Source organism: Capra hircus, chromosome 17, assembly GCF_001704415.2.
Source record: "Capra hircus breed San Clemente chromosome 17, ASM170441v1, whole genome shotgun sequence".
NCBI lineage: Eukaryota > Metazoa > Chordata > Mammalia > Artiodactyla > Bovidae > Capra > Capra hircus.
Window position 1 is genome coordinate 63,950,628 of NC_030824.1, and position 13,680 is coordinate 63,964,307.

The following is a 13,680-nucleotide window of genomic DNA, read 5'->3' on the forward strand; positions in this document are numbered from 1 at the left end:
ATGCTTTGAGATTCAATAAAACAGTGGGGGCAAGGTAAAACAGCAATAGGTTGTCTTAATTTAGGTAACTTTACATTAACCAAAGAGATACACTTGCAAACAGAATTTCTCTGCTTCTTAGGAGACCAAGTTTCCTGGACTACAAATGAAGAATCAAAAATGTAAAGCATTTCATACTTTACCTTTTCAAGGCTATATCCTATTACCAAGAAGCCCTTGCAAGCAAGCATCTGCTCTTGCATAGCAATTGAGTTCTTCAACAACTCCATGATAAAAGCCAGCAAAGTTGAACTGGAAGAAGGAAACAAGAAAACAACAATGGTTTGAAAAACCATACTCTCTTTAAAAAAAAATCGGAGGGAGCATAGCAATTGAGTTCTTCAACAACTCCATGATAAAAGCCAGCAAAGTTGAACTGGAATAAGGAAACAAGAAAACAACAATGGTTTGAAAAACCATACTCTCTTTAAAAAAAAATCGGAGGGAGGTGGTTAGATAGATACAGTCTTTCAATTACCCTTAATAAAAAGTTTCTATTCCAAGGAAACTGGTGCTTTACTAAAATTACCTCCAATATTATTTCAGGAAAGATTAGGACTTATTACTCAAATATTTAATTCATATTCTTTATCATAAATGTTAATACATGAATTACTTTTGAAACATTATGACAAACAGGCACAAAGTAGAGAAAAATTAGCAATGTCCAAAAACAAGTAGTAAGATGGCTAATATAAGTTTATTACTTTGCCCTAAGAAATGGATGCAACTCAGATGAGCAAGTGTATTCAATTTTAGAGAGTCAGAGGCCAAACAGATGGAAAAGATATGGAGCAAGCACTAGGACAGAAATCCTCAAACTGGCCTAATTTGAACAGAGCATAGGGTACGTAAAGGGGAAGATAAATAAGGAGGTAGGCAAACTGAAGTATTCAAATAATAATTTAAATATCTTCCTCATTAGCCAGACAGAAAAAGTTAAAGTAGTAAGACTACAGTCATGCTTCCAACCTCATAACTTTTATATACTCAACATGGAATAGAATAAAGGTCAACTGTTTTGTCCCTCTCAAAAGTTTTGAGAGATTCCCACTAGGAAAGGGAGAACAGCCAACCTCCTCCACAAAAGTACTTCTATTTTTTAACTGTCAGCAATTCTAATAAAGTTGAAAAGTTAAAAATAAATAAATAAATAAATAAATAACTGAGCTCTGTTACAAAGATTACAGACTAGGATGCAAAAAAAATTTTATGAAGGAACAATAGGTCAAGGATAATTTTCATTATTTTAAATGTAGCCAATAAACACTAGCTTTGATACATAATTCCTTTTAAAAATAACTCATTTTCTTGCCTAAAAATAATCTGGAAAATTTATTATAACACTAAACATATACATTGGTAGTAGACTTCAATTGCATGTAAAAGTAGAAATTAGAAACAGAATTTCAAAAAGGGAGAATACAAAAAACATTAAAATCACTCAATTAATAATTAAACAATTATTTTATTATAAATAGTTTCACTATGATATATAGCCATAAAAATTCATTTCCACATCCTCTCCAACATTTTAATAACTTGTGCTAGAATTCATGTCTCTTCCCTTTACTCAACACTAAAAGACAGGAGACAAAAGTGCCAAATAAGCAATTTAGTTTTGAAAAAACCAAATCACTTAGTATTATGTAACATAAAAATTTTACATTTCAATATGTTACCTGCAATAATAACTAAATTCAATATATTACCTGCAATAATAATTAAATATGGAAAACTTACCATAAGAAATTACTGCCAAATAACCATTTTAAATATTTTTATTTTAGTTAAAAATACCTACATTTCTGATATTATTACCATGTCTAACTTTATTCAAGGCATTATTTTTTTAGAGCTCCCTATTTCCTACTGATAAAGAATTTAAATATTATCAGAATTGAATTTGTAATAACAATTATAATTCACAAATTTCTTTAGGCTCTTTATTATCCCTACAACAACTTTACAAGATTGAAAAAAAACATTGTGCAGCTCCATGGTGAGAATAACTCACATCAAATGAAAGAAAAAAACAAAAGGACTCACCATATAGTCAAGTCAATTTCATCAGATAAATATTGCTTATAATCCAACTGTGCAAACAGTGGAAACAGCACTTGTACTCCTCCAATCGAATGCATGGCACTTTGGATAGAATGGGTTAAAACCGCCTTCACATCCTTGTAAAAGAGAAGACACAGTAAAGGTTCCAATGATTCTTTTCCAAAAACTAAATATATTTTATTAAAAGTAAAATATAACAGAAACAATAAGATGTTACAGTTCACGTATTTGTAATAGAAGCTACTAAATACACCTCAATAATACATCAAAATTTACCATTAAAAATATTGTTAAATACCATTTCTAGTACCTGGAGCATGAGTGCGTGCGGTGAATGAACAAAAATCGAAGGGTTGTCCTTAGGGGATGATTCAAGACAGAGTTGGGCATCTGTGGCGCGTGGATTGTACGTGAATGCAATGGCACCAGAGAGTTTGCCATCATACAATAAAAGCTTGTGATGCTCAGCAAGGAACAGGTCACTTTCTGCTTTGAATTTAAATGTACCCTAAGAATAAAAAGTCAAACAGGTAAGATACTACGCCACAAAAAGAAAATCTAACTATAAAGCACCACAAATATAAAAATTCAAGGAGAGTATTGACCATTTTCTTAACAATATCAATTAAGAGAAGCCCTGCATGTTTAATTACTTCTAAAGTAGTCTGAATTCATTTTAAAGGTATAATGGAAGTCACCTTGACATTAAAATTTTCATTAAAAAAAAAATGCAAAATTTAATGTCCTACAAAGCATGTTTTGTTTTTTTCCCATTTATTTTTGTCTTTTTCGATTCTCTTCTTTAATTTTGTTAAAAGGAACATTTAAAATAAAATTTACCATCTTAAATATTTTTCAAGTGTATAGTACAGTGTTGTTAACTACAGTACACTATTGTATAACAAATCTCTAGAACTTTTACATCTTGCTAAATTGAAATTCCCACTGAATAACAACTCATTTCCACCGCCTGCATCCCACTCCCAACCCCCTAGCAATCATGTTCTACTTTCTGGTTCCATGAGCTTGATTACTTTACGTAACTAAACTGGGGAAGTCACAGAGCATGTGTCTTTTTGTGAGCAGCATACCATCCTTAAGATTCACCTGTGTTGTGGCATGTGTCAGAATTTTTTTTCTGTTTAAAGTTGAATAATATTCCATTGTAAATATGTATCATATTTTCTTTATTCATTCATCCACAGACAATCAGGTTGCTTCAACCTCTTACCTACTGTGTGAACAATGCTGCAATGAACATGGGTGTGCAAACAGCTCTTTCATATCCTTTCATTTATCTCATATATATTTACAGAAGTAAGACTGCTCAGTCAGGGTCTTCCCTGGTGGCTCAGTGGTAAAGAATCTGCCTGCCAGTGCACAAGACTCGGGTTTGGATCCCACACGCTACAGAGCAACTAATAAGCCCGTCTGCCACAACTATCGAGCCTGTGTCACGGAGCCCAGGAACCACAACTACGGAAGCCTGCTCACCCTAGAGCCCACGCTTTGCAGCAAGAGAAGTCAGCACGCTGCAACCAGAGAGTAAGCCCGGCACTCCACAGCTAGTGAAGACGCAGCAGGGTCAAAAATAAATAAATGAATAAAATTTTTAAATGATTGCTCAATCATGTGGTAATTATATTTTTAATTTCTTGAAGAATCACCATATAGCTTTCCACAGAGGTTGCACTATTTTACATTCCCATCAGTAGGGCATAAGGAAACCAATTTCTCCACACTTATATTTGTTTAACAATTGTTATCCTAATGGGTGTAAGGTGATTATCTATTATGGTCCTAATTTATATTTCTCTGATGATTAGTGATTTTGAGCTTTTCATATGCCTGCTGCCCATTTATATATTTTCTTTGGAAAAAGTGTCTTTTGGGGTCATTTGCCCACTTTAAATGAGTTGAGTTTGTTGCTGTTGAGTTGTATATCCATCAAATATTGTCGATATTATTAATCCTTTACCAAATGTATGGTTCAGAATATTTTCTTCCATTCCGTGGGTTGCCTTTTCACACTGTTTCTTGATGCACAAAAAATTTCAATGCACAAAAGACTGTAAGACACATTTGTCTATTTTTGTCTTTGTTGTCTATTTCATTTTTTTTGGTGTCATATCCAAAAAATTATTGCCAAACTCAATGTCATGAAGCTCTGTGTGTTTTCATGCAGGAGTTTTATAGTTTAGGTCTTATGTTTACCTTTAATCTATTAATCCTATGGACAGAGAAGCCTGGCAGGCTACAGTCCATGGGGCTGCAAGAGTCAGACATGACTTAGCAACTACACCACCACCACCAATCTATTTTGAGTTAATTATAACACATGGAAGGTAGGGATCCCACTACTTTTTAAAACACCGTATGTTTAAAAAGAAGTGTTCAAGAGATTAACCTTTCTCCATTTCAGGGTTTTGTATCCTTATAGACAATCATTTTACCATAAATGAAACTGATTTCTGGACTCTGCTCTGTTCCATTTGTCTATGTATCAAAATGTTTTGATTACTGTACCTTTATACTATGTTTTGAAATCCTGAATTGTAGGAACTCTTTAAATAACTTATTCTTTTGTAAGATTTCTTTAGCTATTTGGGAACTCTTGAGATTTCACGAGGATTTTACAGTGGCTTTCTATTTCTGCAAAAAAAAAATGCCATCTGGATTTCAATAGGAATTGTCCTAAATCCGTAGATCACGTTGGGTAGTATGCATCTTTAACAATATTAAGTCTTTCAATCCATGAACACAAGGTGTCTTGTCATTTATTCATGTCTTAATACTTTCAGCTATGCTTTACACTTTTCACTGTACAAGTCTTATATCCTGCTGGTGTATTCCCAAGTATTCCATTTTATGCTATTGTAAATGGCATTACTGTCTTCATGTCTTTTTGGATTGCTCATTGTTGGTGTATAGACATGCAACTAATTTTTGTTGTATACAATGTCAGCTGTGGGCTTTTCATATATGGCCTTATCATTTTGAGGAGTTTCCTTTTACTTGTGAGGCTTCCCTGGTGGCTCATACAGTAAAGCGTCTGCCTGCAATGTGGGAGACCCGGGTTTGATCCCTGGGTCGGTAAGATCCTCTGGAGAAGTAAATGGCAACCCACTCCAGCAGCTTTGCCTGGAAAATCCCATAGACAGAGGAGCCTGGTATACTACAGTCCATGGGGTCACAAAGAGTCAGACACGACTGAGCGACTTCACTTTCACTTTTCACTTTCCTTTGTAATTTGTTGAGTGTTTTTATCAGGAAACAGCACTGAATCTTCTCAAATGCTTTCTCTGCCATCTATTGAGATGATTATGCAGCTTTTGTCCCTCACTCTGTTAATGTGGTGTACAGCACTGATTTATTCTCATATGTTGAACCAGACTTATATTCCAGGAATAAATCCCCAGTGGTCATAGGGTATGATCTTTTTAATGTGCTCTTGAATTTCATTTGCTACTATATTGTTGAGGATTTCTGAATTAATATTAAATAAGGATATGGATATTAATCTGTAGCTTTCTTGCAGTGTTGTGTTTTTTTTTTGGCTGTGGTTTCAGGGCAATGCTGGACTCTAGAAATGAGTTTGGAAGTGTTTCCTCCTCTTTTTATTTTTTGGAAGAGTTGAGGAGAATTGGTGTTACGTCTTCTTTAATGTTTGATAGAATTCTCCAGTGAAGCCAGTTAATCCTGTGCTTTTCCTTATTCAGAGGTTTTTGATTACTACCAATTTCCTTACTAGTTATAATCTATTCAAATTTCTATTTCTTCAATCTTGGTAGGTTGTATGTTTCTAGGGAACAACTATTAGGTTGATACAAAAGTAATCACAGTTTCAGACCATGAATGTTAAATGATTCTTACTAGGATCAAGTGCTAGTTGCACAGTCATGTCTAATTCTTTGCAACCCCATGGGGTCCTCTGTCCACAAAATTCTCCAGGCAAAAATAATGGAGTGGGTAGGCATTTCCTTTTCCAGAGGATCTTCCCAAGCCAAGGATCAAACCTGGGCATCCTAGATTGCAGGTAGATTCTTTACTGTCTGAGCCACCAGGAAGCCTTATCCTAGGCTCAAATACATCTTTATGATTCAAAATAGGAACAATTACAATCAACACTTTTCCAACAAGAAATAAGTTTGTTTATTCCCGTAGCATAAAAATCCATGCTTTGGAATCTGATGAACTCTTGGAAAGCATTTTCTGCCTCCTGCTGGTTGGCAAGAGGTCAGCTGAACATGGCAGATGAGCCAAAACTTTGTAGCCCAATTTGTTCAACGTTTGAAGTGTTGGGTGTACAACATGCGGTCGGGCGTCGTCATGGAGAAGAACTGTGCCCATTCTGTTGACCAATGCTGACTGTAAGCGCTGAAGTTTTCGGTGCATCTCATTGATATGCTGAGCATACTTCTCAGATGTAAAGGTTTCAGCAGGATTCAGAAAGCTGCAGTGGACAGGCAGCGGACCATCCAACAATGACCACGACCTCTTTTTGTTACAAGTTTAACTTTGGGAAGTACTCCGGAGTTTCTTAGTCCAACCACTGAGCTGGTCACTGCCAATTATCAGATAAAATTCACTTTTCATCGCACATCAAAATCCAACAGAGAAATAGTTTGGAAGATTAAGGATCAATTTTCTAAAAACAAATACTGACACAATCTAAATATTTAACTGATTCCTTTGAGTTTACAAAATTAATTTGCGACATAGTACAGAGCAGAAAAAAGTCCAATTAAAAACAGTAATTTACTCTGATCCTGTTCAAAGTACAGTGTGTTAACATAAGCAGACAGAAGCCTTGAAAATAAACAACTAAACAAACATTTTACTTGATATTTTATGTGAAATTTGGGAGTAAATGATTCCTACTAACAAACCTAAACTAAACTAAATCTAAACAAAAGTAAGTGTTTGACATATGTCAGGAACAGCTGTTAACTATACTGAAAGATTATGCATATGTAAATACTTTTTGATTAATTAAAATAAAAACAATGCCCTTTCAAAGGACTTGAAGCAATCTGGTGTTTCACCAAACAGTAAGAACATACAAAAAAAAAAGCACTCCATCTTTTTTTCCATGGGAAACAATATTTTTCATCTATAACATATTTAACTACAACCTTTTAAACAGTTTTCTGTATCTCTGCTACTTTAAACAAGTTTTGAGAAATGTCTAAAACATGGTTACACAAACCAATAGATTTAAAAGTATTGAATAAGTTCAGTTCAGTCACTGTGTCATGTCCAACTCTTTGCGACCCCATAGACTGTAGCAGGCCAGGGTTCCAGGCCCAACACCAGCTCCGGGAGCTTGAACCAAACTCATGTCCATCAAGTCGGTGATGCCATCCAACCATCTCATCCTCTGTCATCCCCTTCTCCTCCCGCCTTCAATCTTTCCCAGCATCAGGGTCTTTTCTAATGACTCAAGTTCTTCCCATCAGGTAGCCAAATTACTGGAGTGTCAGCTACAGCATCAGTCCTTCTAATGAATATTCAGGACTGATTTCCTTTAGGATTGACTGGTTGGATGTCCTTGCAGTCCAAGGGACTCTCAAGAGTCTTCTCCAACATCACAGTTCCAAAGCATCGATTCTTTGGTGCTCAGCTCTCTTTACAGTCCAACTCTCATATCCATACATGACTACTGGAAAAGCCATAGCCTTGACTAAACAGACCTTTGTTGGCAAAGTAATGTCTCTGCTTTTTAATATGCTGTCTAGATTCGTTATATCTTTTCTTCCAAGGAGTCAGCGTCTTTTAATTTCATGGCTGCAGTCACCATCTGCACTGATTTTGGAGCCCAAAAAACCTAGTATGTGCCACTGCTTCCACGGTTTCCCCATCTATTTGTCATGAACTGATGGGATCGGATGCTATTATCTTAGTTTTCTGAATGTTGAGCATTAAGCCAACTTTTTCACTCTCCTCTTTCACTTTCATCAAGAGGCTACTCAGTTCCTCTTCACTTTCTGCCATAAGGGTGGTATCATCTGCATACCTGAGGTTATTGATATTTCTCCCAGCAGTCTTGATTCCAGCTTGTGCTTCATCCAGCCCAGTATTTCACATGATGTTCTCTGCATGTAACTTTAATAAACAGGGTGACAATATACAGCCTTGATGTACTCCTTTACCGAGTTGGAACTAGTCTGTTGTTCCATGTCCCGTTCAAACTGTGGCTTCTTGACCTGCATACATATTTCTCAGGAGGCAGGTAAGGTGGTCTGGTATTCCCATCTCTTTCAGAATTTTCCATAGTTTGTTTTGATGCACAAGGTCAAAGGCCTTGGTGTAGTCAATAAAGCAGAAAGAGATGTTTTTCTGGAACTCTAATGCCTTTTCAATGATCCAACAGATGCTCGCAATTTTGTCTCTGGTTCCTCTGCTTTTTCTAAATCCAGCTTGAACATCTGGAAGTTCTAGGTTCACGTACTGTTGAAGCCTAGCTTGGAAGATTTTGAACATTACTTTGCTAGCATGTGAGATGAGTACAACTGTGCAGTAGTTAGAACATTCTTTGGCATTGCCTTTCTTTGGGATTGGAATGAAAACTGACCTTTTCCAGTTCTGGGCCACTGCTGACTTTTCCAAATTTGACTGGCATACTGAGTGCTGGCATATTGAATGTAACACTTTAACAGCACTTTAACAGCTATTTCAAGATTTTAAATAGCTCAACAGGAATTCCATTTTCTCCACTAGCTTTGTTCATAGTGATGCTTCCTAAGGCCCACTTGACTTTGCATTCCAGGATGTCTGGCTCTAGGTGAGTGATCACACCATCATGGTTATCTGGGTCATGAAGACCTTTTTTGTATAGTTCTGTGTATTCTTGCCACCTCTTCCTAATATCTTCTGCTTCTGTTAGGTCCATCCCATTTCTGTACTTTATTGTGCTCCTCTTTTCATGAAATGTTCCCTTAGTATCTCTAATTTTCTTGAGCTCGCTAGTCTTTCCCATTCTATTGTTTTCCTCTATTTCCTTGCAATGATGACTTAGGAAGGCTTTCTTATCTCTCCTTGCTATTCTTTGGAACTCTGTATTCAGATGGGTGTATCTTTCCTCTTCCCCTTTGCCTTTTGCTTCTCTTCTTTTCTCAGCTATTTGTAAAGGCTCCTCAGACAACCATTTTGCCTTTTTGCATTTCTTCTTCTAGGGGATGGTTTTGATCACCACCTCCTGTTCAATAGCACGAACCTCGGTCCATAGTTCTTCAGACACTCTATCAGATCTAATCCCTTGAATCTATTTGTCACTTTCACTGTATAATCGTAAGGGATTTGACTTAGGTCATACCTTAGGTCTAGAGGTTTTCCCTATTTTCTTCAATTTAAGTCTGACTTTTCCAAGAAGCAGATAGCAGATACAGGTTTTGAAAATAAACACCTAAACAAACATTTTATTTTATAAATTCCACATAAAATATAAAATAAGTAAAGCAGAGTAATTCTGTGATCATCACTTAATATAATCTTTAAGTACAGTTTTAACAGTATCTGATCATACTAGTAAGGAAACAAATAAGCTGTTAACATAGGATATAACTCAGTAAGAATCTGGTGTAGGTTATTTAAAATAAGCAGTTATTTCTATACATTTACCACTTAAGGTTCTTTTCTGGGCCTTGGTATTAATAAATGAGAAACTATAACCAAGTAGGATTATCTCAGAGATGCAAGGCTTGTTTAAACTTTGAACAAGCATTGCAATACACTATATTCATAAAAATAAAGAGATTAAGGTTCCAAGCACCATTTATCTCCAATCCTCCCCTGTTACATTAAAATCATAGGGTCATAGGCCTATAGGTAGAATAACATCTTCCCCCAATCTCACCAAAGATGTCCACGTCCTAATCCCTGGAATGGGTGAATGGTGGCTCAGGCAGTGAAGAATCTGCCTGCAATGAGGGAGACCTGGGTTCAATCCCTGGGTCGGGAAGATCCTCTGGAGAAGGGAACGGCTATCTACTCCAGTATTCTTGCCTGGAGAATTCCATGGACAGAGGAGACTGGCAGGCTACAGTCCATGGAGTCTCAAAGAGTCGGACATGACTAAGCAAGTAATACTAACACATCCTGGTGGGCTTAATGCAATTACAAGAGTCCTTTTTAAAAAAGAATACTTTTTCCCTTTTTTCCCCTAAGATTTATATATTTATTTGGCTGCTCTGAGTCTTAGTTGCAGCATGCAGGGTCTTCAACCTTCGTGGCGGCATGCAAGCTCTTTAGGGTTAGCATGTAAACTCTTAGTTATCATGTGTGGGATCTAGTTCCCTGACCAGAGACTGAATACCCAGGCCCCTTGCTTTGGGAGCATGCAGTCTTGGCCACTGGACCACCAGGAAGTCTCTACAAGGATCCTTATTAGAAGGAGGCATGAGGGTCAGAGTCAGAGAAGGCGGTATGACTGCAAAAGCAGAGGCTGCAGGGATGCCGCTGCTGGAAAGGAACACATGCCAAGAAATATAGATGGCGTCTAGAAGCTAGAAAAGGCAAGCAACAGACTGTCCCCAGAGGCTACAGAAGGAATGATGTCCTGCTGACATCTTGATGTTAGCCTCATGAGACCCATTTTCAGACTTTTGACCTCCAGAGCTATAAGGTAATAAATCTGTTATTTTAAGCCATTAAAATAAATAAATAAGGACAAAATTAACATGATCATCTCAGTAAAAGCATAAAGAGTATTTAACAAAATCCAACAACTCTTCATGGTAAAACTCTTCATGAATTAACTTCCTTAAAGAAACAAAGACCATCTACAAAAAAGTGACAGCTAACATAACTGATACTGAAAGACTCATTGCTTTCTCCCCTGAGATCAGTAAAGAAAAAGAAAAAGATGTCTGCTTTCATCACTTTTTTTATTTTTAATTTTATTGAGGACACTGAAAAGGAGATCTACCTTCTTAATAGACATTAAATGGGCAATATGGTATTGTTATCTATAAACACAATGTTGTACAGCAGATCTCTAGAACTTACTCATCTTGCATAATTAAAATTTTAGAACACTGATAAGCAGTTCCCTTTTTTTCCTTTCCCCAGCCCTTGGTAACCACCATTCTACTCTTTGCTTCTCTGAGTTAGTTTTTATCTCATATAATGAAATTATATAGTATTTGCCCTTCTGTGACTGGTTTATCTCACTGGGCATAATTTCCTCAAGATTCTGTACTGAGGTTCTAGACAGGGCCATTAAGCAAAGAAAAGAAAGAAAGGATGTCCAGATTATAAAGAAAAAACTAAAATGATGGCAGTTTACAAATACATGATCATATATATATATAATGAAGAACAAATTCACTTTGATGAAGTTCAATATGCTAAAAATGTAATACTTTTATACGAAAACTTAGAAGTAAATTGTGCTTCAAAATCATATTTATATAATCTTATATTAATATATAGAAAATTACAAGAAATATAAACACACACAAAATCAGAGCTAATAAACTACTACAGCAAGGCTGTCCTATAGAAGATAAATATATGAAAATCTATTTAGCTACCATACACAAGCAACAAACAATCTGAAAATGAAATTAAGAAATAACTCCATTTGATATAGCACATAAAAAAAGAAAATATGACTTCTGCACAGAAAACTGCAAAAAGAAACTGAAAAAGACCTACATCAATGGAATAAAATCCCATATTCATGGATTGGAAGACTTAATACCCTAAAGATGACAAATCTTTTCAAACTGATCTGTAGATTTGGATACAGTATCTATCAAAATCCCAGCTACAATTTTGTACAAACTAACAAGTATATCTTAAATTCACACAGAAATGCAAGATGCCAAAACAATCTTGAACAGGAGCAAAATTGGAGAACTCACACTTCCTGATTCTAAAAATCTATTAGAAAACCACAGTATTCAAGACGGTGCTACTGCCGTAAGAATAGACAAAGTTCAATGAAACAGAATTGAGAGTCCACAGATACTTACATTTATGATCAACTGATTTTTGATGAAGCTATCAAGAAATACAATAAGCAAAGAGTATTCTTTGCAGCAAATGATGCTGAGACATCTAGAAATGCAGATGCAAAGGAATACAGTTGCTCCAAATACAAAAATTAACTCAAAATGAATCAAAGATTTAAATGTAAGAGCTAAAAATACAATACTTTTATATGAAAACCAAGGAGTAAATCTTCATGAACTTGAATTAGGAAATAGGTTTTCAGATATGACAGCAAAGCACAAATAATGAGACAAAATACAGACACAGTGGACTGCGTCAAAGTGGAACTGCTTCAGAGGAAAGCAACGGGGAAGTGGCAAGACAAGCCACAGAATGGGAGACGGTATTCGCAAATCACTAATCTGACATATTTGTTTCTAGAATACACTTTTAAAACTCTTAAAACTGAGATTAAGGAAAAGAGGAATGTGGATTCTTGTTCAATGAGTATAGAGTTTCAGTTTCACAGATTGAAGAGTTCTGCAGCTAGCTTGCACAATGTAAAAATACTTAACACTACTGCCTAAGACAGTTAAAGTGGTAAGTTTTATGTGTATTTTACCACAATTAAATATTTTTTAAAACCTCTTAAAACTTGACAAATAAAAAGGCAGCTCAGTTTTTAAATGGCAAAGGATGTGAATAAACATTTCTCAAAATAAGACATATAACAGCATATAAGCACACAAAAATACATTCAACATCATTAGTCATGAGGAAAAGGCAAATCAAAACCAAACCACAATGGGATAGCATTTCAAACTCACCAAAATGGCTATAAAAGTCAGATACTAACAGTTATTGGAGAGAATATAAAGATATCAAAATCCTCATACATAGCTGAGAGAATGTAAAATTATGTGGCCATGTTGGAAAGCAATCTAAAAGTTTCTCAAATAGTTAAATGTAGAGTTACCATATCACTACCGATTTCACTCTAGGACCAAACCCAAGAAAAATAAAAACACATGTGCACATAAAAGCTCGTACAGAAGGGTTCATTGCAGCATTATTCATAACAGTCAAAAGATCGACACAGCCCAACGTCCATCAACTGGCAAATGGATGAACAACATGTGATATACCCACACAATATTACTTATGGAAAAAGGAATGAAATATTAATGCATCCTACAACATGGGTTGACCTCCCAGACCTGTCTCTTCTAGGTTTCTCTCCTCTTCTCTTTATTCCCCTCATGATGTCTGTTATCTTTCATTCTCTTCCCTTCCTACGCTACAGAGCAATTTAAGTATATCCAAATTGGGGAAGGAAAAAGACCAACATGTCACTGATGTCTACCCTTATAAGAAGATAGAAAGACATAAAGGGATTTGTTTTTGATTTTAAAAATTTACTCACAAAGCCACTCATTGGGGGAAAAAAAAAGCAAAATACATAAAAATGGAAAGAACATTAAAAAAAACTATAATAAACAAATAGTAGAAATAAGTGAAACACTAAGTCATGACAAAACATGGTCCACTGGAGAAGGGAATGGCAAACCACGTCAGTATTCTTGCCTTGAGAACACCAGGAACTGTATGAAAAGGCAAAAAGATAGGACACTGAAAGAT

The 13,680-nt window shown here is 35.7% G+C and overlaps 1 protein-coding gene across 1 annotated transcript in view; it reads right to left on the minus strand.

Annotated features, from left to right (window-relative positions):
* LRBA (LPS responsive beige-like anchor protein) overlaps nucleotides 1-13,680 on the minus strand; it is a 747,979-nt gene that overhangs the window by 635,225 nt on the left and 99,074 nt on the right. The window contains exons 10-12 of the mRNA XM_018061590.1: nucleotides 2,417-2,614; nucleotides 2,089-2,222; nucleotides 183-291 (exon numbers count right to left, since the gene is read on the minus strand). Coding sequence (XP_017917079.1) covers nucleotides 183-291; nucleotides 2,089-2,222; nucleotides 2,417-2,614 — 441 coding nt within the window. The remainder of the gene's footprint in view (nucleotides 1-182; nucleotides 292-2,088; nucleotides 2,223-2,416; nucleotides 2,615-13,680) is intronic.